General features: G+C 37.1%; 2 protein-coding genes across 2 annotated transcripts; one reads left to right on the top strand and one right to left on the bottom strand.

Annotated features, from left to right (window-relative positions):
- Nucleotides 1-1538: 1538 nt before the first annotated feature.
- btr01 (bloodthirsty-related gene family, member 1) lies at nucleotides 1539-7717 on the bottom strand. The gene is made up of 8 exons (XM_079812062.1): nucleotides 7605-7717; nucleotides 6279-6921; nucleotides 6104-6199; nucleotides 4534-4767; nucleotides 4205-4352; nucleotides 3902-3946; nucleotides 2907-2933; nucleotides 1539-2789 (listed from the first exon to the last, which is right to left on the bottom strand). The coding sequence occupies exons 2-8, from the start codon at nucleotides 6912-6914 to the stop codon at nucleotides 2224-2226; spliced, it is 1752 nt and encodes a 583-aa protein (XP_079668188.1). The 5' UTR covers nucleotides 6915-6921; nucleotides 7605-7717; the 3' UTR covers nucleotides 1539-2223.
- A 4533-nt stretch (nucleotides 7718-12250) lies between these two features.
- rps6 (ribosomal protein S6) lies at nucleotides 12251-21257 on the top strand. Its single transcript, XM_079812073.1, has 6 exons — nucleotides 12251-12294; nucleotides 12778-12909; nucleotides 19154-19364; nucleotides 19967-20113; nucleotides 20765-20922; nucleotides 21123-21257. Exons 1-6 carry the CDS (start codon nucleotides 12289-12291, stop codon nucleotides 21216-21218), a joined length of 750 nt encoding a protein of 249 aa, XP_079668199.1. The 5' UTR covers nucleotides 12251-12288; the 3' UTR covers nucleotides 21219-21257.
- The last annotated feature ends 2800 nt before the right edge of the window (nucleotides 21258-24057 follow it).

The following is a 24057-nucleotide window of genomic DNA, read 5'->3' as shown; positions in this document are numbered from 1 at the left end:
AAAATTCATGGCACAGAAGTTGCATCTGAATTGGTACAATTACACCTGCATAAATAATGTTCAGATTAATTCTAGATTAAAACATTACCATTATCACAGAATCATTTATTCAATCCAATTTGTTCAAAGTAGCCGATTCGTTTAATAACGAAACATTGCAGAATTAGAAAAGGCACAGTTTAAAATTTGTCATTTAATATTAACCTCTTGTTTATTAAATGATTGTATCAAAAAATCAATATCATTTGCAATCATATAATCGCTTATATTCATGAAAACAGCTCTCTTGCTCTTGTGATATTGCTTAATTATATTCTGTTAAAAAAAACGAAATCTCAGAAATTTGTGGGCATTTATATTCATTTTGGGCATTTGACAGTGCTGCTTTGATTTTGAACCCGGCAGCACAGTAACACAGAAATCATATTACAAAGAAGTTATTGATTGCATTTTAAGAGGAAAGTTTTACAACAAATCACATTAATGTTAAATCAGACAATACACCGGCAATTTAGTGATATCCTTGCAGTTGTGGTCTTGAGATAAAATTCAGAGTCCTTTAAATCTGAGACCAATACAAGGCCGAGGAGAAATGCAGTCGAGACAGAGACAAGACCAAGACCTTCAAAAAAATGGTCTTAAGACCACTCTCGAGACCAAGACCGGTCTTACTACAAAGGTCTGAGACTTACCACATTCAAGCTCTGATGCCCAATGTATGCATGTTGTGTTGACTCGAGAGCAGACGTTGTTGCACGTTGGAGATTAATATTTTGTAAATAAAGTAGGGCTGTCAAAAGATTAATCGCGATTAATCGCATCCAAAATAAAAGTTTGTGTTTACATAATATATGTGTGTGTACTCTGTTAATTATTGTTTATATATAAATACACACACATTCATTTATATATTTAAGAAATATTTGCATATACTGTATATACATTTATATAATCTATAATATATATAAATATAAATGTTTTATATATAAAAATAATATTTTTTTCTTAAATATATACATGCTTGTGTGTGTATTTATATATAAATAATAATTAACAGAGTACACACACATATATTATGTAAACACAAACTTAAAAAATCGAGGTTAAATCACTGGAGTCACATGGATTACTTGGTAACACTTTACAATAAGGTTGTATTAGTTAACATTAGTTAATGCGTTAACATGAACTAACCATGAACAACACAACAAAACTCTGTTCAGCATTAGTAAATCTTTGTTAACGTTAGTTAATAAAAATCCAGCTCTTCATGGTTTGTTCATGTTAGTTCACAGTGCATTAACTAATTTTAACAAGATTTTAATAATGCATTAGTAAATGTTGAAATTAACATTAACAAAGATAAATAAATGCTTTATAAGTGCAGTTCATTATTAGTTCATGTTAACTATTGTAGTTAACTAATTAACCTTATTGTAAAGTGTTACCGTACTTTAATGATGCCTTTATACCATACTGGGGCTTGAAAGTGGTAGTTGCATAAGCTGTCAATGAAAGGACAGAAAGCTCTCAGATTTCATTAAAAATATCTTTATTTGTGTTCCGAAGATGAACGAATGTCTTACAGACATAAGGGTCAGTAATTAATGACAGAATTTTCATTTTTGGCTGAACTATCCATTTAATGAGAATGCAAGATATCAAGAAATAGGCTAAGCCCGCAACAGAGAAGTTGCATTTGAAAAAAATATGACGTCGGTTTTACAAAAAAATATTGTGAATTATTAATGAAAGGCAAAATGATTGTTTTTTTATTATTACTACTATTGTGTAACATAAAGTCCCTGGCTTGCAAACAATCCTGTACATTCTTTTCTCGCAAGACCATATATAATTCTCCATGGACCGCAGAGATTCAAAGAGTAAAGACAACCCAGAAATAGAAGAGAAATGCAGTGGCTTATATACTATATACAGATTCACATTTATGTTTTCTTTACTAAAAGAAAAACACATATTTGAACATTACAATTTTTTATGCTTGATGAAGCTAAATACTAATTAAATGGGGGGTTATTTTACAATCATAGCTCCATATAACATCACCACCCAGTGTTGAATTCAGTGTCAAATTACATTTAAATTGATCACATGGATTGTAAGTTAAAACAATAACAATGTTTAAAATTTGGATTGGAATTAAATAACTAGAGGAAATAAAACCTGTGAGCTATATTTCTTTGTTTCCATCCCACTATCCTTTCATTTTTCAGTCAGCCAGCTTGGGTCAGCTGGATAGGCAGGACATATGATAAGGGGTGCCTCATTTTTGCCAGATTTGTTGGTGCATGGGCTGAAGAAAGGATATAAAGACTCTGTAAAGGAGTCTGTAAAGGTAAATATCAGTGACTTTGTTTCTGCATTATAAAAGGACAATTGACCTTTTTCATAGTCCACATACATGCCGACACTCTGCGGTTTTGGGTTTATGTTTATAGGCGTCGATGGTTCTGTGCGAAAGGCATATTCATTCTTGTCACGTAGACTTAGGAACCAAAATCCATTCGCTGGGTTTGCGGCTATTTTTCCTTTCCTGTTGATAGAGCGGCTGGCAATGCCCAAATCCCAGTCCGTCTTCTCACCCACGAAGACCTCCCAGTAATGGCAGCCAGAGCTGATATCTTGGCGGCCAAGTACACACACCACGCGGTCAAACCGTTCGAGTGTGTCTGGCACCATCTGGTAGCGGTCACTGCAGCGCACCTGTTTACCATCCTCAGAGATGATCAGGCGTGGATGGGCTGAGTCTTGATCTAGGGTCACATCCACTGAGCAGACAAACAGAAGAGTTGAAAACACAATGATTGCAGGAATACAATTGAAAGTGGGGACACAAATATTTAGAGTATCTTATGATGCGCAGAGAATAAAAAAAGATATCATACTTGCATATTCCGGCACTCTCCAGGCTTCTACATTTAGAGAAAAGCAGAAGAAAAATATTACTTTAAAAATAAAAAATTGCACAATTAAGTGGCTTTGACCAACATTTGTATCATATACACTACTAAAGTTTGGAATAATAAGATTTTTTTTCATTTTTAAAAGAAGTATTTTATACTCACCAAGGCAAATTTATTTGATGTTATTTATTACCATTTAAAATAACTGTTTTCCATTTGAATATGTTTTAAAATTTCATTTATTCCTGTCACAGCAAAGCTGTACTTTCAGTATCATTATTACTCCAGTCTTCAGTGTCACATGATCCTTCAGAAATCATTCTGATATGCTTGATTTACAGCTGAAACATTTCTTATTATTATTAATGTGCTGCTTAATATTTTTGTGGAAACCATGATAAAGTCAGTTATCATATATATATATATATATATATATATATATATATATATATATATATATATATATATATAATAAATCATATTTATTCAGCAAAGACGCATTAAAGACATAATAATGTTAATATTAATAATTATTAAACCATAAATGTGGTTCTTTTGAACTTTCTATTTATCGAAGAAAAAAAATCACAGTTTTCACAAAAATATTAAGCCGCAATAACTGTTTTCAACACTGATTATAATAACAAGACATAATATTTCTTCTGATCCTGTCAAAAGCAAAAGCAGTGTTTTAAGTGAAGCTATGAGAAGTTCAAATCTTTGTAATTTGTGTGATACTCTTGGGGAGGACGTAGTGCTTTTACACTTACATTTTTGTCTTTTAGCAGACACTTTTATCTACAAAAAATGTGTCATTAGAACCAACAATATTTGTAGTATATGCTTTTAAAGTTTAAGCTAGATCAGTAGTAGACATTAACCAAGGCTTTGAAAAATTCACTATAAAAGAGAAAATGCAGTTCTCTGTAGAGTGTGAATGAGGAAAAAACTTTCAAAAAAGTAGACAAAAAACTTACTTTGTTGATATATTTCCTGTGAGTTTTCCATGGAAGTGCGCAAACCTGACAGTACAACATGCATACCATGAACATGACTGAAAACAATTATATGTGCATACAAAGATAAATTAAAAAAAAAAGATCTGCACTTAAAATCTCAATGGTTTTAAACAAATATTGTGTTTGGTGAGGTGAGGCATCTGAAGTGATATTGAATCAAAGAAGACGCCCTGATTTTGTTCACATGAACCATGTGCAATGTGAAATGTGCATACATGTGTAGGATGTTAAAGAGCATTTCAGGAAGGAACTTTCTCTTACAGGTCGCTGACAGTCTCCTCAGCCTTTCCTGAGCCTCCTCCACCATCTGAGTGACATTTCTCAGCACTGCCCCTGCAGTGGGGTCAGGGGTCAAGGCCACTTCTGCCCAGCTCTTTGTCACAGGTAAACTATTATAGGCTGGATAGGTCTGAGAAGAAACAGCAATAAATAAAATACTGGTTACATATTGGGGTATAAAATACAAAACGAACAATACAATTGACTTTAGGCATGTTAAAATTATTTAAGCTTTAAATAATGGTTGAATATATGGGATAATTTCTTGACTATCATTAACTAAAACACTAAAGTCTGGATTTAAATGAGACCTTGAAGAAGGTGAGATGATCTTGGGATTGGGTAAGCTGACTGAGGCTGCTGCATCTTTGTTTAAGTTCTGAGATCTCTGTCTGAAGCTCACGTATGAAGGCCTGAGAGCGAAGTTCGGCAGCCCGCTGTCCCATCTCCACCACCTCCAGAAGTTCAGCCTGGGACTTCTCCACAGCTTTCATCAACTCAGCAAACATACTCACTGTGCCTACTTTCTCTCGCTCTGCATTCACCTTATAGCAAGCAAATGAGATGAGAAAATAATATAGCAGAAAACCAGTAGAAAATTATGAGAGTGAGGAAATGCTGAAGTATAAATAACATATTTAAAGGCATAGTTCACCCAAACATGAAAAGTTCTATCATCATTTACTCACCCTCTTGTCCTTTAAACCCATATGACTTTCTTCTGTGGAACAATAATATTTTGAAGAATATTCACACATCCTTTCCATACAGCAACAGTTAACGGTGAGATTGACAGTTGACGGAAACCACCATGAAAGCAGTCCATATGGATTTACTAACAGCTTGCGCCAACGTAAACTCTCTTTTGGCGTTTCAAAAACTATCGTCAGGATTTACTAAAGTCCCGCAGTGAAAAATTAGTGCTGAAAAGGCGTGGGCAGTTATTTTTGCTGCTGACCTTATTGTAAATGCATTTGTTGGAGTTTCCCTTTCAGACATAAAATTTATGGGAGGAGAGTATTTAAATGAATCATGCAAGGTTTGCGCTCTGCAATATACTGGTGTTTTGCGCCATTATTTACTGCCCCCCAAAAAACACGTATTAAACCAGACGCTGACTGGTAGATTGCTTTGGTCATTATGGAAATGATCCGGCTGCGTCTGTTCTTTAATTTGTGTGTTGTCAGTAAATCAAGCGCAGAACTTTCCACTCCCATTTGCGCTTTTTTGGAATTGCCCTGTTTAGTAAATCTGGCCCTAAAGGTGCGATCACATTTACTGTTGTTTCACAAAATTTTGCACGTAAAATCCTGTCAATCAATAACGTCTGAAAAAGCAACGCCCCAGTGACAACTTTGTATAGTTTTAGTGTAGAGCTTAAAATCACCATTAATTTTTTTATTTTTTAATGGAATACTAAGGTATTTATTATAGCGTAAATTATTTATCTGTGCACATCATTACTTTTTTGAAATTCATGTGCCATCATAATCTTTAATCAAAATAACTTCCCCTCCCTGATGACGTGTTTACTGGTGCGAGGGCGGGACAACCTGTCACCCACATGACATCACAGCAATAGCAAACTACAGCCATTCAACGATCCAATCAATTCAAGATGGACAAAATCAAGTCCCACCCCACATTTTTACTTGTTCGAGAAGCCGTTTAACTCTGATATACATCACAATAGGAAAGAAAAGACTATTGCAACTTCCGTTTCATGCTGACTTTAACAGATAAATGTAAAGATTCTTCAAAAATGCTCCTTTTGTGTTCCATATGAGTTTGGGACAACATGAAGGTGAGAAAATATGACAATTTTCATTTTTGGGTGAACTATTCCTTTAAAACATTATATGATTATATAGATGCACACACTTGAATTTCTGCGAGCGATGTTTGGATCTCCTCGATCTTCTTCTCTCTGACTGAGATCAATCCTTGTACCTCCACCTCCAAGATACGCAACTGGGACTGAGCAGAGATACAACATGTTAAAATGGGCACATACATAAATAAAAACTGACACTGAGTATTACATTCTCACACTAACCTTCTTAATATTCATCTCTCTCTTGGCCTCCATCACAGAATGCCCATAATGTTCCCTCTCTGCACATATTATGCAAATACACGTCTGGTCATTCTTGCAGAACAGCTCCAAAGTATACCCATGTTTGGGACACTGTGGCCCATTGGAAACTGCTCCAGTCACTCCTTGCACACTAAAGTTTCGTTTAGGTGTCTTGGCTGGAGGGAGAAAAGGAGCATCATTGGATACCAAAGGCTCACTGGATGATGTTTTTTGGAAGCGGCTCTTCATCTCTGGAAATAGCCCACTGGGTAGCTCTACCGGTCTGTGCTGCCCTCCAGGCTTCGCTGCAGAGAAAGGGTTGGTGGGTAAATCTTCAGGTGCACTTCTGGGTGCGCTCATCGTGGTCTCCGCCATCCGTTTAAACTGCTCTGTGATCTCCTTGAGCGTGTGATTGATGTGGAGCTCAGGGCGCTTGCGGAAGCTTTCCTTGCACAAAGGACAGAAGCAGCTTTTCCCCTGGCCTTCCCAGTAGGAAGTGATACATGATGAGCAGAAGCTGTGGCCGCAGGGTGTAGAGACAGGATTGGTGAAGACATCTAGGCAAATGGAACAGGTGAACTGCTCCTCTGACAGGAATTCACCAGGAAATGACATTGTAAATCTGAAAGCATACAAACTGATTGAAAAACACAAAAATATGCAGATACACTCAAACACGTCATCCATTGTTGCATCAACAACTACAATAAAGATGTTTGTTTTACAAATTTATCATTTACACATAGAAAAATCACGATCCTTCAGAAATCATATTTTGATCGGTATGACTTCTCAAAACTTGAATAGATTGCTTTAAAGTGAATGTTTATACAAAACACAATTAAAACATAAAAAACGGCATAAAAAAGGAACAATTTTCAGTTACTGTAAACCATTGCTAACTGAAATGTTGGAATGAAGTCAGACCAGCTACACGTATGCAACAAAGCTGATCTGGGAGCAGTCAACTATCATTACATAATGAAAAAATGATTAAATAAAACATGTTGTCACAAAACCCAAAATACTCTGGCATGCTCTTAGAACACTATGACAAATTAGTTCATCTTAAATGTAAATTAGCAGCCAATCACATGCTTCATTTATGAAACGTGTTTATAATTACACTGTAGGGCTGCTTTAGACAGATGTACCTTGTTAAGAGCAAGTCAATTACATGTCGTCATTTACATTCAGATAGGAAAGATAAGTAGAACCCAACTTTACATACAGACACATATGAGTATATGGAAATATAATCTAAAAGACAAATTCACAGACATAGATACTCCTTTAAAAACTAACCTCTTATCTGTCCTTTTCTTTTCCCCAATGCTTCTGTTTTTTTGCCTCGGTTCTCTTTCGCTCCGTATGTGGCGTATAGCACACCTTCACTATTGTAGAGACCTCTTTGTAACAGGTGTGTCCGCATACCAACAAGCAAACACAGTTAAGCAAACACCTGGCTGCCGATCCAACCAGTCAGACAAGTGCAGATTTTTATAGGTTTTAAAACTATGTTTCCCATCTACGTTTTAAACATTTTTAACATTATTGCTGTTTCATAACTCAGAATAGGCAAACTGTGCAAGTTCATTGTGTGATTTTACTAAAGATAAAAAAAGAAGTTAATGTTAGTTATCAGTCAAAATCTGCTGGGTAATTAAATGTGACAAATCATGTAAAAATGTATCATCTTTCATTGGAAAATGTAACAAAATTTATCAAACTTTGATAATTGCCTTCATCTTACAAACAACTGAGTAGAGTGATCAAACTACATTTTACAAAACTCACATGTCAAGTTTATAATATACTGTATATTACATCAGCATATCAAAGTCAAATTGGATGACTACATGCACTCATCTCAGGATTACGTTCATTTATTACCAAAGTGATACAAAATAATTGAAAATATTCAAATCAGTAATGTCACAATCAGAATCAGTATGCATAGTTTGTGCATAAAAAATGTCTGTCAAAACCAATACATGTTGGACAATGTTCACTAACCCAGCAAAGTTTTACAGTCGGATTGGCAGTGGGGAGAACAAGTATTTGATACACTGCCCATTTTGCAGGTTTGCCCACTTACAAAGCATGTAGAGGTTCAAGAAGTTCAAGATGACGGTCAATCTCCCTCTGTCTGGGGCACCATGCAAGATCTCACCTCGTGGGGCATCAATGATCATGAGGAAGGTGCCAGGGCAACTAAGGAGTAGCTCCGTAAGAAGCATCTTAAGGTCCTGGAGTGGCCTAGCCAGTCTCCAGACCTGAACCCAATTGAAAATCTTTGGAGGGAGCTGAAAGTCCGTATTTCCCAGCGACAGCCCTGAAACCTGAAAGATCTGGAGAAGGTCTGTGTGGAGGATTGGGCCAAAATCCCTGCTGCAGTGTGTGCCAACCTGGTCAAGAACTACAGGAAACGTATGATCTCTGTAATTGCAAACAAAGGTTTCTGTACCAAATATTAAGTTCTGCTTTTCTGATGTATCAAATACTTATGTCATGCAATAAAATGCAAATTAATTACTTAAAAATTATACAATGTGATTTTCTGGATTTTTGTTTTAGATTCCATCTCTCATAGTTGAAGTTGAAGTGATATAAATACCTATGATACAAATTACAGACTTCTACATGCTTTATAAGTGGGCAAACCTGCAAAATCGGCAGTTTATCAAATACTTGTTCTCCCCACTGTATATTCTCTTTAGCATGTAGTGTGAAGTATTTCACTCATTTCCCCGATGATCATACTCATGACTTTCGAAAATTACTGATGCAAGTTGTTTTTGTCTCTTATAACAAAAATCTTTTATTTATAAACCCATGAAAATGCAGATCCGGTTGTAAATAATAGTAAAAAATCACTTTTGAAAACTGTTGTTCTGTTATTACCCCTTAGCAGATCTGTAATCATCAAATTCACCATGATATCAAAATCGACAATTCTTGTTTTTTATATTTCAGTATTTATTGTAAATTATTTATTTGTGCACATCATTTTTTAAAATTCATATGCCCTTGTGATCTTTAATCAGAAATAACTCCCTTTATTACTTAAGGTGACATCTCTTCTCTTCTCTGATGATGGGTTTACTGGTGCGAAAAGTACCCCCCCCCCCCCCCCCCCCAAAAAAAAAAAAACAATTTAAGTAGGCCTAGCCGTTTCACTCAGATATATCAGAATAGGAAAGAAAGACTTCAGTTTCATGCCATGAAAAAAAAAATTAACAGGATAAAAATTAGGAGCAAGAGGGTTTTTGTTACACTAATAACTTGGACATATTTTTACAAAGACTTTATTTAAAAAATGATATACATATTAAATTGAAATACAATTTCTGTTAAAAGCCCTGCGGTGGAGCATTAGTGAAGGAGATCTGCTCCTTTTACAGCCCCTGATAACTCAAAGTCAGGGAAGGGTTAATTTTCATCATTAATAAACAGGGACTTTTTACTTTGAACACACTGTGTCAATTCAATTAGAAATATTATTCAATCACCTGTACTTCTGAGATATAATAATGCGGATAGGTGAGCCTGTCATTGTTCTGTTATTGAAAACGATCTTTTGATCTCTTTAGTGATGATGTGAAGGACTAATTGAGAGCTTCCATGTCTGCCACCGCCTTACTTTTACTCTTTCAACCCAGACACAGATCAGCACTTCTGAAGTAAAGCTGACAAGCGCATTAGGAACATAATGCAAAATATATAATATTACAATTGCATAGTAACAAAAATTAATGAAACCGAAATATCAATCTATCAATCAAAACTTTTATTCAGGACACACATGGTCCAAAAAAACACAAACATAAAACCAATACAGTCAGTAATACCAACACGAAAAAAACAACAACAAAAAACAGAGGGGGATTATTGATGCTAAAACAATAAATACAATGTTTTTTAAAGTGTGATTAAACCCCAAGCTACCCTTTTTGGCTGATTATAAAGAATCTGATTCATTTTAGAATTAAATGAATCTTTGTAATTTATAACTGTCATGCATGTTTGCTGAAATTAACACTTGCTATAGTGTATATGGTAGCTATATATGGTAATATTGTTTGCAAAACATGCATGTCAATAAAGCTGCTTTAAAGAAAGATGAGAGAAAGAAAAAAGTAAGAGTAACAAAATGTGTCAAGCTCAGGTCTTGCGTGTTTGATGTTTACGAAGGTGTCTGTACCATTTGGTTTCACACCTGATAATGCAAACGCCGCTTGCTCTGACCTTGCATTTGTTCTGCGACCCTCCGTATTGAGACCATGCGCTCCGCTCACTTCATTTTTCTTCTTACCTTACAAATGAAGGCATTCGGAATTTTCTTTCAGTCACGTTTGGCTAAAGAGTTTGTCCCACGCACAAGTGCATCTCGTGAAACTTCACTTGCCGATCCAAAAGGGGGCGGCAGGATTGAGCATTTGAGAAGGGTGGTGATGTTGGGAAATGCAACTCAAGAAAATTCAAACCAACCTTTGGGTGTAAGTTTGCAGGGCAGTTCTAAGATCTCCAACCCAGCTGTGAACTTAGCTCACAGCAGGTCATCCTCTACAAATGCGAAAGGATTCTGGAATCAGTTCATGTTTCGTGGAAGATCAGACTTCAGATACGTCCTGCCAATTAAGAACATCGAGGTCCGTCAAGAAAAGTGTCGCGCGCTCAGTTTCTCTCAGGTACGGGCTGTGGACAAGGATTTGTATAATGCATAAATAATCTGTGATTTTGTAAATGTAGTTTTTGTAAGCAATTTACAAAACTGTGTTTTCTATTTCACAGAGGATCTTCAATGAAAACTGTGAAACGTTGGAGCTCCAAAACAACGTCTGTTTCGGAAAATGCGACACGTCGCCCTCTAGTGGGGAAGACGGGGGCTCCTATCATTGCGCTGTCTGCTCACCGGTTACCGTCGCTCACAAGACTGTGAAACTTCAATGCATTGGCAACACAGAAATCACAAGAGTGATTAAAATAATCGCGGACTGTCAATGCGAAACAAAACAAGGACAACATTCACATCATAACGCCGGTCCTGTTCTGGTTGATCCAAGCGTTCATCAATAGTTCATCAAAACCGATAAACTGTAATTAACAATAACTGTTAAGATGTATCTCTTGGTTTAATGTTTAGCTATAGTAGGCTAGTGTTATATAAGATCTGTTTCAAATAGGCTACACACCACATTTTTCTACCCAGCTTTGACAACTGATCAAAACTGGCATTTTAATCTTAAAATATAAGATATATTTTTTCTTTCTTTTTTCAAATTAAGTAACATGATTTAATTTAAAGATACTTTTTACTACCACTACACTCTTAAAACCTTTATAGCTGCACGAGAGACATTGAGAAAACAAGAACTGAAGCTACTTTCACATCTGGAACAAACACATGTAGGCCTAAATACAATAAAAAAACTAATAAAAAAAGAAAACGAACAGTTTGAAGTGTGTGAATGGTCTTTCCATTTTTGTTTCCACCTGCTATTGAATAGTAAATTGTATTCGATGTAACATTACACATAATGTCTATTTACATCGATCGGCTCTGCATGTCATAAACCGGTGGACCAAACCGGTGGAAATTTATAAAATATAAAAAAAAAAAAATTTCTTTCGTATTTGCTTGTGGCAAACGCCCATATCTTTACTGAATTAAAAGAACATGAGTTTAGAGGACGTTAATGTAAGTAAATGCTATTTGTACATGACTTACCCGCTGTGATACATCTTATGAAATATGTGTATCGTTTTGCCGTGTAGTGTATATCTTTCACTAGAAGGGTACATGTTGTTAGTTGGTGTCTTTTGTTTAATCTTACTGTACATTATTTTGCTCTCAAATTGTGGTTTGCGCCATCGGGTTCAAACAACACAACGTATTCTCGCGATAACCTGGAAGTCTATGTGAGACTTCGAGTCGGATATCCGGTCTCTTTTCCGTGGTGGACTCCAAGCGAGAAAGTCCTCCATAATGAAGGTAGGAGGACTGAAAATGCTATTTTATAAGTTTTGTTATTCGCAGTGGGTTCAAAATATATTACGGGTTGCGTTTTACAGTCTCAAAACTATCCGATGTACTTTTCTGAATCGAGTTGGGCTCGAACAATATGAAGGATGGACGTTGATTTTGTTAGATTCGGAGGACGGCCGTGGAAGTGCGGCAACATGGCAGCCGCCGTGATAGACATGCAATGAATAAATGAGCAAACTATATAGTTGTTGCGGGTAATTAGCAAGCTTTGTCGCCAATGGTGGTACGGTGAATTTACCGTTAGGACACGAGAATCGGGTGTCAAACCACTGAACTGTACTGTAGCATTAGCGGTTAGCTAGCAGAGACGTGTCAGATGAAGACCTCAGCATTTTGGCCTATTTGTATAAGACCTTGTAATTATCCCTGGTTTGTGTTTCACTATTATAACCACAGTACATAGTGTAATTGTATCTTTTGTCCAACTAGCTCAATATCTCGTTCCCCGCCACTGGCTGCCAAAAGCTGATAGAAGTGGATGATGAGCGCAAACTAAGGATCTTCTATGAGAAGCGCATGGCCACAGAGGTGGCTGCAGACTCTCTGGGGGATGAGTGGAAGGTGAGTAACGTTTGTGGTGTTTACAACATTTGAACGCTTCACTTGTTGATAGTTGACACTACAGGCCGGTAAAGTTAACCCCAAAAATACCCCTCCCCCATGTTTAATCATGCTTGAGCAGTCGTATCTGTTCAAGCCTTAGACTTGTGATCTATTTAGGAATGTTTTTGGGTAAATTATTTTTAAATGAGGGACCGGAAGCTCTCAGATTTCATTAAAAATATCTTCATTTTAGTTGTGAAGATGAACGAAACTAACACAATTTTAATTTCTGGGTGAACTAACCTTTTAAGATTGCCTGGTCTGAACCCAAATTTGATTGCTCCCCTTGCCCCTGTTGGGCTGTGTTCAGATTGTGGGCCTGTTTATACCTGGTCACTTAAGCCCTGTTCACACCCAGCGATTTTGTCGCCAGCACCAGAGATTCATGTCGCTGGTGGGTAAAATCAACTTCTCCATCTTGACAGCGCTCCATTGAAATGAATGGGATCGTGTCGCTTTGTCGCTGGCAGTGTGAATGGGGCTTTACTGTGTTTTTGCTGATCTGATTTATCAAAACTATTCCATTACACTTGGTCACATAAATGTATCTCCGCAAAACATTTATAAATCCGATCTTCAATTCCTGCGTATTTGCAGATTTAATGGAGTTAACGTCACCGAAAACAACAAATATGAACTGCATTTTTATTGATCAGCTAATTTCAAAATCTAAGACTGCAATAGGGGAGAGTGTGGCAACAGCACTGTTAAAATAATTTAGTTTCTTAACCTTTAATGAAGGTTATTAAGTGTTAAGCGTCTGCGAATTTGTTTTATTTGCTGTAGTTTGTGCAATGGCTTGCTGAAAAGGTACTTGCCTTCAGCGACGCGTGCTACAGTAGCGCAGGCATATCTGGCTATAACATGTCATACAGGGTTCCACTTATCCTGGAAAATTGATTATACCTTATATAATGCATGGAAAATTAGAGAATGTCCTGGATTTTTTTTATTTAAAAACAGTTTATCACTGGCCCAAAACAATTACCATTGGTTGCAGAAACTCTTTAATCTCATAATTCAAAAAAAAAATCTCGCAATTGTGAGTTTACATAATTGTGAGTTATAAAGAATTTGACTTTATAACTCACAATTAAGACGGGATAAGATTCCAGCAACAAGCAACATGTCTGGAAAATGATCGCTGGAAAAGAGTGGGAACCCTGTATATAGCCTATAACTCGCTCTCACATGTTTATTTTTTAGCATTTTTGGGAAGAGTAAAATTGACACATTTGGTTTCAACAACCAGATGAATTTAGACTTTCTGCGATTTCGTACGATTGCATTCATATCGGCAGTGAACCTTACTGGCGTTCACATGAACCGTTCCCCATACCACCCTTTTAAAGTGGACTTGGGTGTGCTTCGCAGGTGGGCACCTGAGTTCAGAAGACCGTGTTTTCATCCAAACAAACCCAGGTGTTCACCAAAAGTGCTAGTGTGAAAGCACACTCAGGCCGGTTTCACACCGCACGCGTTAGCAGGGCGTAAGCAGCGCGTGTTTTTTTCGGCCCCCATGTTAACAGATTAGAGCATTCACACTGCACGCAGAGGCGGCGCGGCAGCGTGTAGCAGAAGCAGCAGTGCCGCGATCGTTTCGGCGCTGAGTCTGTTTTTGCCGCGCTGCTCACGCTGAATTAAAGCCACAGTGGATTGTTCTTGATCAAAACTGACCTGATTAACATGGAAAATAACAAATTTCACCATGAAATCATGTAGTGAAGAGTCCCGTGTGTTTTACGATCACCATATGACATCCAGCGCTGTGAAAAAAATTATAAAATACACGAAAACACAACACTGCCAGAAGTTTATGCCCAAACTTGAAAGGTCCGTTTAAATGATTAAAACTAGAGGCTTATCTTAATTTTAAAGGTTACTTTTATCATGTAAACTACATATATATATATATATATATATATATATATATATATATATATATATATATATATATATATATATATATATATATATATATATATATATATATATATATATATATATATATATATATATATATTTATATTATTTATTTATATGGAGGAAGCATGCTGCTCATCATAAATCAAAGCACTAGACAGACAGGGGTCGGGGGATAACACCGGGAAAGGTGACAATGGACGATATTCGTCTGTATTTGCAATATACAAGCTGCAGTTCAGCTGCGCGCAACAAACGCTGCCAGTGTGAAAGCACAAAGGGTGCGCGCGGCTCCCGCATTCCATACGCTCCGCTCCTGCGCTGCTTACGCGTGCGGTGTGAAACCGGCGTAAGACTGTACAGTGACTGGCTGGAATACACTAAGCGACTTGTAAAATCTGAACAGATTTTAAAACACTATGGCCTGGTTTCAGATGAGGCTTAGATTAAGACCGGAGTAGACCTTATTTAAATTAGGACATTTAAGTAGCTTTTTTTTTTAAAACATGCCATAGAAAAAAAACAATTCTGGGGGTGCTTCTTGAGACTACAATGGCACTAGGGATGGGCATTTTTGTCAATTTCTCATTTCGATCATCGATAGGTCTCAAAAACGAGTACTCGAGTAATTGGGGGCGGGGCATGTGCAGGGGGCGGGGCATGTCCGTCATTGAGATAATGAAAATACTGTTATGAAAATGGTTGTTGACAAATACAAACGTGACATGAAAACGGGTATATGAAAACATGAACATATAAAACAAAAAATTACTGCTAGATTATGATGCATAAATGTCTTTGAAAAAGAAACATCTTTATAAAATGACCGTCTCAAATAACCAAGTCAGTAATATCGAGCATTGCCTTTGAGCTGAAACTGTGAAATAACACCAGCCTGCAGAGCTTGCTAGCTGGTTAATAAACTCAACCAAACGCACCCTATATCAATATTAATATGAGATTATTATGAACCTATAACGACATAAATCAACACAAAAGGACGTGAATGCGCACGTGAACTTCAGCGTGCTAGATTTTACAGGCGAAGGGTTTGAAACGGAACATTTTGAATGCGCTCTTCCCTTAACAACGCTGATACACGGACAACGAAAGCACACAGAAACATTTTATTAAAATCCTGTTCTCATTATAATGCTTTGACAGATTGACTCTGCACATCATGCACTTCATTTTATTATTCATGATCGAGCGTTACAGACATCACTGCGCGTTTTCGAACTCATAGCGAAAAACCAACTTTAAATAAACTAGGTCTACTGTTAAAAAATACGAGAACAGTATAGCAGTGCTCCATTACTAATATCAATGATTCTGAGAAAGAAATAGCCTATCTGAAAAGAATATGACTGTCTCTAAACCATAATGTCGAGCATGAAATATGCGTTTGAGCTGAAACTGAAGAGAATGAACAACAGCCGGTATAACGGCAGCGCTTTTCTAGCTTATTAAGCTCAACCAAACGCTTCTTATATTAGATTAATCAGATATAGACAACATAAAAGTATCTTACAACGTGCATCTGCAGATAAGGACGCGAATGCGCACATGAACTTCACGCGCTAGTCTGAGTGTTATCGCTAGTTTCTCTGTGGATCAGCTGATACACGGGGAACTAAGCACAGATCATTTACAGCATTCTAATTTCCATCGTGTTTTCATTATAATGCTATGTAGGCTATGACAGATTGGCGCTGCACATCTTGCACTAACCATTTAATGATCTCATGATTCCAGACATAACTGCAGTGCACGCCTTTATTTCGCCGCGGTCTGGAGGCGTGCTGTAAAACGCTAACCAATCAGACCTCTGCAAAACGATGCAATAACCAATAAAAAAAGAGACAAATATATTTTTTTCAGGGCGATCATCGTTCTCATGATCGATGATCGCTGTCACGTTCGAGTACTCGATTACTCGACCACTGTTGCCCATCCCTAAATGGCACTGACATATTTTAAGAGATGCCAGTGCAAGTTGCTTTCAGTTAAACGGCTCAAACATGCATTTTAGTACTTTTGCTGATTTTGACAGTGGTTACAGAGAAAATCTTGGTATCATACAAAATCAATTAAACATGCTTGATTATTCTCTGACTGTATGGAATCGTAGTCTGAAGCTAAAAAATAATTTAAATGATTAAAGTTTGTGGCACCTGCAGACCCTTTTGGCTGGTCGATAGCTAAAAAGGGGGGACAGTTGGTGCCTACAGTAACAGTGGAGCTGCTAACGGATAACAATTCATTCATATTTGTGGCTGGTTGTACTGCAAAGCTCTGTCAAACTTTGTGCAGTGCATTTAGTGAATCTGGAAAGGTTCTCAATGCAAATCTGCTGACTCGTTTGCCTCTTTACATGCATTAAATGGTGTCCAAATTCATGTTGTTGTACATAATCGCTGGCCTGGATGCCAGCCGAACTTAGCCCCGCCAACAACATTTTTACTCGGGCAGTTCGGTCTGGACTTGATCCGTAGAGGAGTAATTATGCCCGAACAGAAACTGTTCGGACCAATGAAATCATCAGGGCGGGCTTTAGACGATGATGGACAGATGATCAACAGTAACGTAATCATCCACGTCACCAAAGAGCGCTTGGGTTCAATTTGTTCTAATCCTAAACGGAGAACTTGTTCGTATATGCATTCACCTTTACTATTTCTCGCAGAAATGATGATCGTGTTGGTAAGTGCTCTGTGTATCCTTAAATTCTTTTTTTACAACACCGGCAAAGATCGTTTGCACATCTTTTTCTTCTAACGTTAGGCTACTTATTCCAGCGTGCGTGCAGACAGGGTTGCCAAGTTTTTAAAACAAAACGCGCCGAAATGCTAACGTTCCTCAAAACTAGCAAAAAACAAGCCCAATAGCTTTCCAGAGGGGGTTCTCCGGGGAAAAAGGCATTTGGGGGGCAAAATATGTTATTTTGGCAGGGCTGGCAGCTAAAAATCGCATTCCTGGGTCTGTATATCACATAATTGGGGTCGCTTCAACCCGCGGACATGGCAACACAGTGCAGTTGAGTTCTGTTGACATTTGATAACTAAAGTTATGCGTCGCTCCGTTGCTCTGATTGGTTGTAGGTCTATCCAATTGAGGTCTTTCCTGGTTCAGTTGAAACACGCCCCATAATCACAGCCCAACGGAGCAGTTTCAGACTCATATTCTGACTAGAATTGAGTATGACCACGTCAGGCTACATAATCGCATCCCGTTATGTTGTTCTCTCTACCTTCACAAGTGCCTTTATACTTAATGAGTCACTTCAGTTAGATTAGTCAGTCTGCATCTAGTTTATTACAGAAGCTATGGCTCATTGTTGGAATCATAGTCTGTGTCTGTGGACAAACGACATGATTTTCTGTGAAATGTTAACTCGGACTGCCCAAAATCTGCAGTCTGTCTCAAACACTTTTTCCCAGATTTGCCAAAGGTCAGTCTATTACTGCCCTATAATCGGCTCAAAATATCAAATATGTTTAATGACCTCTCATTGAATGGAATCATAGTCTAAAGCAGTGGTTCCCAACCACGTTCCTGGAGGACCCCCAACAGTGCACATTTTGCATGTCTCCTCAATCAAACACACCAGATTCAGGTTATCAGCTCATTAGTAGCTACTCCAAGACCTGATGTGGGTGTGTCAGACAAAGGACACATCCAAAATGTGCACTGTTGGGGGTCCTCCAGGAACGTGGTTGGGAACCACTGGTCTAAAGCTGAAAAGTCTGTGCCCATCATACACTTCAATTTTTTGTGAAACTAGTCAACTCCAACTGCCCAAAATCTGCAGACTGGCTAAGACTTCCAGCAACTAGCTTTGAGCTCCAGAGTGCAAACCGGGGGAAAAGTTGTGTAGTATGTTCCAACCTTAAAGTGATAGTTCACCCAAAAAATGAAAATTATTTACTAAAGTTGTTCCAAACGCGTATACATTGCTTTCTTCTGCTGAACACACAAGATATTTGCAGAATATAGGTAACCAATGGACCCCATTGTCCTTCATACTATGGAAGTCAAAGTCAATGGGGTCTATCAACTGTAGGGTTTCTGACATTTTTCAGAATATCTTGTTCAGCAGAACAATTTTAAACAACTTGAGGGTGAGTGAATAAGTATTCATTTTTGGGTGAACTATCCTTTTAATTGGACTTTATGGTTGGCTTATCCTAAATATGTAGGTTTAACCTCCTGTACACGGGACTTAAAATCTTTTTCCAACTGACGTTAACATTTACACAACCATGCTTATGTGTTGTAGGGCTATGTTGTGCGCATCAGCGGAGGCAATGACAAACAGGGCTTCCCCATGAAGCAGGGTGTGCTGACCCACGGACGTGTGCGTCTCCTCCTCAGCAAGGGTCACTCTTGTTACCGCCCTCGCCGTACTGGTGAGCGCAAACGCAAGTCTGTCCGGGGCTGCATCGTCGACGCCAACCTTAGTGTTCTCAACTTGGTCATTGTCAGGAAGGGTAAGTATAGCTAAAAGGAAGCTATAATTTAATATGGGATTTATCCAGATTGTTCAGACAACTGTGGATCGGTTTTGTTTGAACCATTCTGTCAAGAATGCAATTGGACTCATAATTCATAGAATTAAATCTTTATGAAATGTACTGCACTCCAGTAGCCCTTTTCTGTTACACTAAAGGAGACTTATGAGTGAACATTTAGCCTAGTATTTTAAGTAACAATAGGGATGTTATTTGTTGCCTAAAGAGCTACGTTTATTATAAAAATAAAAATGGTATGCATGATTGCATTTTTTTTGTGGCACTAGCAGACCCTTTTTGCCTGTTCAGTAGCTTGAAAGGGGGGACAGTGTGGTGCCAACAGCAACAGTGGAGCTGCTAAACGGATAACAACCTGATCATGTTTTAGTGGCTGGTTGTACTGCAAAGCTCTGCCAAAATTATTGAGTTGCAATGAATACATTAGAGAACTATAAAATTGTTCCAAGATGGGGATATTTAGCCAGCGTTGTCCCCAATGCATAGCCTATTTGTAAATGGGAGCAGGGATTTAGTATACATGTCCATAGCATCTAATTGATAGATTTTCCTCTTTCCTTCAGGTGAGAAGGATATTCCTGGGCTGACTGATAGCACCGTCCCTCGCCGCCTGGGACCTAAAAGGGCCAGCAGAATCCGCAAGCTCTTTAACCTGTCCAAAGAGGATGATGTCAGGCAGTATGTGGTCAGGAGACCACTCACTAAAGAAGGTACGACTGTTAATGCCAAGTATTTTTGGTCATGTGTTAGCCTATTTTCTTGATTCATTTGGTCACAATAATTTATTTTCTAAAACAATGGTATGGATGATTTTTACGGCACTAGCAGACCCTTTTTGCCTTTTCAGTAGCTTATAAGGGGGGACAGTGTGGTGCCTACAGCAACAGTGGAGCTGCTAAACGGATAACAACCTGTTCATATTTGTGACTGGTTGTACTGCAAAGCTCTGTCAAATTTTGTGCAGTGCATTTCGTGGATCTGGAAAGGTTCTCAATGCAAATGTGCTGTCTCCTTTACATGCATTATGAGGTCTCCAAGTTAATTTAAGTTGTTTTCATTGAGACTTTTAGTCAAAATTTTATGAAATTGCAAGCACTTTTATTTATAAATGGCATAAGCTGGAGGTCTGGGACATTTGTTTGGAAATACTCACTTTTTAGATGTGATGTTGTACGCAAATGCATGCTTTCCACCCAAATCTTTAATGGGATGGTGATATTCTGCTATTTGTTGAGTCAAGTGACTATTTTCCCTTCAGTTAGATTAGCCTCTCTGCATCTAGTTTATTACCAGAACATATGGCTCAGAAAGATTTAAAATGCAAATCCATCACTCATGGGTGATCATGTTCTTCCTGATAGGCAAGAAGCCCAGGACTAAGGCCCCCAAGATTCAGCGCCTGGTGACACCCCGTGTGCTGCAGCACAAGCGCAGACGCATTGCCCTCAAGAGGCAGCGCACACTGAAGAACAAGGAGGAGGCCGCAGATTACACCAAACTGCTGGCCAAGAGGATGAAGGTATGAAACTGGTTTAATTTTTACTGGAACGTTTAATTGATTAGTATTTTCCTACAATTTAATCTTATGTGCATGAATTAAGCTAAGAAATGCATGGATCGAATCTTCATTATTGAAGTGCTGCAAAAGTGTTAAGCACAAACGGTGTAAATGAAAGGTATGTTACGAAAAGCTTAACATCTTTTTTTTTTTTTTTGTAGGAGGCCAAAGAGAAACGTCAAGAACAGATTGCTAAGAGACGCCGTCTCTCCTCACTGAGAGCCTCCACATCCAAGTCAGAGTCAAGCCAGAAGTGAGACATGTACCTCACAAATAAAACATTTTGTTGAACTTTCTATGTTTTCTTGTTTCTTCATTGACCCTTAGAGTGGTATGTTTCTGAGTTGAATTTATGATTAGTCTTTATCTTGGCCGTTCTACGTTTATTTTGCAACACTCGTGTTGCAAAAAAGTGCGATCATGATGACTAGTGAAGTATTTACACATTTTAAACACTAATTTTACATTAAGCATTATTCGCAAAGCATTTCTTGTGAAGATTTTGTTCCAAAGTTCAGATCTAATCTAGAGTACCTAAATAAATGGGGTGTAAAAAAGCATTAAGCAGAATTTTCTTAAATGGTCATTCCAATATTGGTGTCTTCATTAATATAATAAATAATGGTGTTTTATGCTTATCTCCACAATTTGATCTACCTACCTCCTAAAATGCTCCTTTATGCTCCTTTTTTTCAAGGTTTGCCTGGTTATGTTCATTGCATGTAGAAGCTTTTATCGGGGCAATAACAGTGGATGTATGATAGCTAGCCCTGTTCTCCCCTAAATGTACAAGAACTCAAGTAAATGTCAAGTACCTTTTCTGTCCTTTTTCTTACTCGTTTATGGTCAATGCGGCCAGTGGGGGGCAGCAAAATCACACTAACAAATGTGGGCGCTAAAGACATGGCAAGCCATTTAACATTTAATCCTGTACATTAACAGTATTCAATTTCAGTAGTGACAAATACAGGGTTCCCACTCTTTTTGAGCAACCATTTTCCAGTACTTTTCCAGGACGTTTTTAATTTTACTACGGCGGGAATAAAAGACAAGGATCATGCCAAATATTGCTTTCTAAGTCTTTAAAAGCTGTACAGTTTATTGCCATTACTTAACAATCCAGCATTTTTCAATATGAGCTCTTAATCATACATTATGACTATGGAAGCTTGTTTAAAACCCATAGAATAGAAAGAAAAGGTAATTGTGACTTTTTATCTCGCTATTCTGACTTTCTCGCAATTGCGAATTTACATATTTGTGATATAAAAATTATTTTTTCCTCAGAATTTGACTTTATAACTTGCAATTGCAGTTTAGATCTCACAATTCTGAGAAAAGTCAGAATTGCAAGATATAAACTCGCAACTGCGCAAAAAAAGTCAATTGTGAAGAAAAGACTTGCGAGTTTATATCACGCAATTCTGACTATATCTTGCAATTCTGACTTTATAACACACAAATGTGACTTAATATCAAAATTATGTGATTAGGTAGCAGCTTATGAGTTAACATTCACTGCATACATTTGAGCAGTTAATAGCATTAGCTAACGGCTGCAAGTGGCAACACAAGACTAAACATAATTATTCAAAATACTACACACATCAAACTCCGCATTCCCGAACATGTGCTTTCTGCAACTAGCGCTAATTGTTTGGGTCAGCGATTAACTCTTTATACTCGGCTAAAGAAATAACTTTTTTTTAAAGAATTTTCCCAGACAACAACAAGATTTTCCAGGACATTTTACATTTTCTCTAATTTTCCATGTGTTTTCCAGGACTGGAAAATTTGTCATCAATTTTCCAGGTTTTCAAGGTTTTCCAGGACGAGTGGGAACCCTGCAAATAGCTTGTTTTACCACTGAATGCTTTGGTTGACTAGATGCCAACTATTAATTTCTCACTAGTGTTCCAATTGTTGGTGCCTATTGTCATTTTATTAGCAACTACCTCAATAGATACAGGATTAGATGGTTTCAGGTAGTTTCTAATGAGGATTGAAATTGAAAGACCGTGTAGCAACTCATAATGTAGTAACTGCACATAATGTAATGTGTAATACATTATAATAAAATGTTCATAATGTAATTTTCTCAAAGTAATAGAATCTTGAGCTCATAATGTAATTTTACATTAAGGGTTAGTTCACCCATGAATGAAAATTAACCCATGATTTACTCACCCTCAAGTCATCCTAGGGGTAAATGACATTCTTCTTTCAGACTAATAAAATCGGAGTTATATTAAAGTTCTGGCTAATCCAAACTTTATATTAGCAGTAGTAGTTGCTCTTTTTTTAGAAGTCCATCGAATAACATGCTCCACACGGCTCTGGGGTGTTAATAAAGGCCTGTCATATACACCTAGGATGACTTGAGGGGGAGTAAATCATGAGCTAATTTTCATTTTTGGTTTATTACATTATAAACTCACCAAATCCATGTCATATTTTCATTATTGTAATTATTGTAAACATAAAAATATTAGTATTCCCTTACATTACATTTAAAAAAATCTAAAGCCAATCTCCATGCAGATATTTGTATTATTTATTAAACCTAATGCATTGGTATTCCTTTACAGTACATTTTATTTATTTATTTATTTTATTTTAATTCTAAATCTTAACTTTTGCATTTTAATACTAGTAGTATCAGTAATCTGGTGGATTTTGTAGGCAGGTTAAGACTGGATTTAGATTTTTTAAATTCACTGTAAAGGAACACCAATGCTTTGTATAATAATATTAGCATGAATATTTAAATCTGTTGCATTTCACAGGTAGTTTAAGACTGGATTTATATTTTTTTAAATGTACTGCAAGGGAATACTAATATGAATGTTATTACAATAATGAAAATAGTTTTGGTGAGTTTATAATGTAATACATTTATCATAATGTAAAAAAACAAGATTTTATGTTTTGAGCAAATTGTTACATATGAACATTTTATTACAATAACGTAATACTTGTTATTATGTGCATCTATTACATTATGAGTTGCTACAGACAGTTATCACTATGGAATTACTTGGAACTGAAAAATATGTAGACTACTAGTAACATAAACAGACACTATAAATATGAATA

Source organism: Gobio gobio, assembly GCF_949357685.1.
Source record: "Gobio gobio genome assembly, chromosome: 3".
In the NCBI taxonomy this organism is placed as follows: Eukaryota; Metazoa; Chordata; class Actinopteri; order Cypriniformes; family Gobionidae; genus Gobio; species Gobio gobio.
Note: the sequence above shows the minus strand (reverse complement) of the source record. Positions and strands in the feature narration are given on the sequence as shown.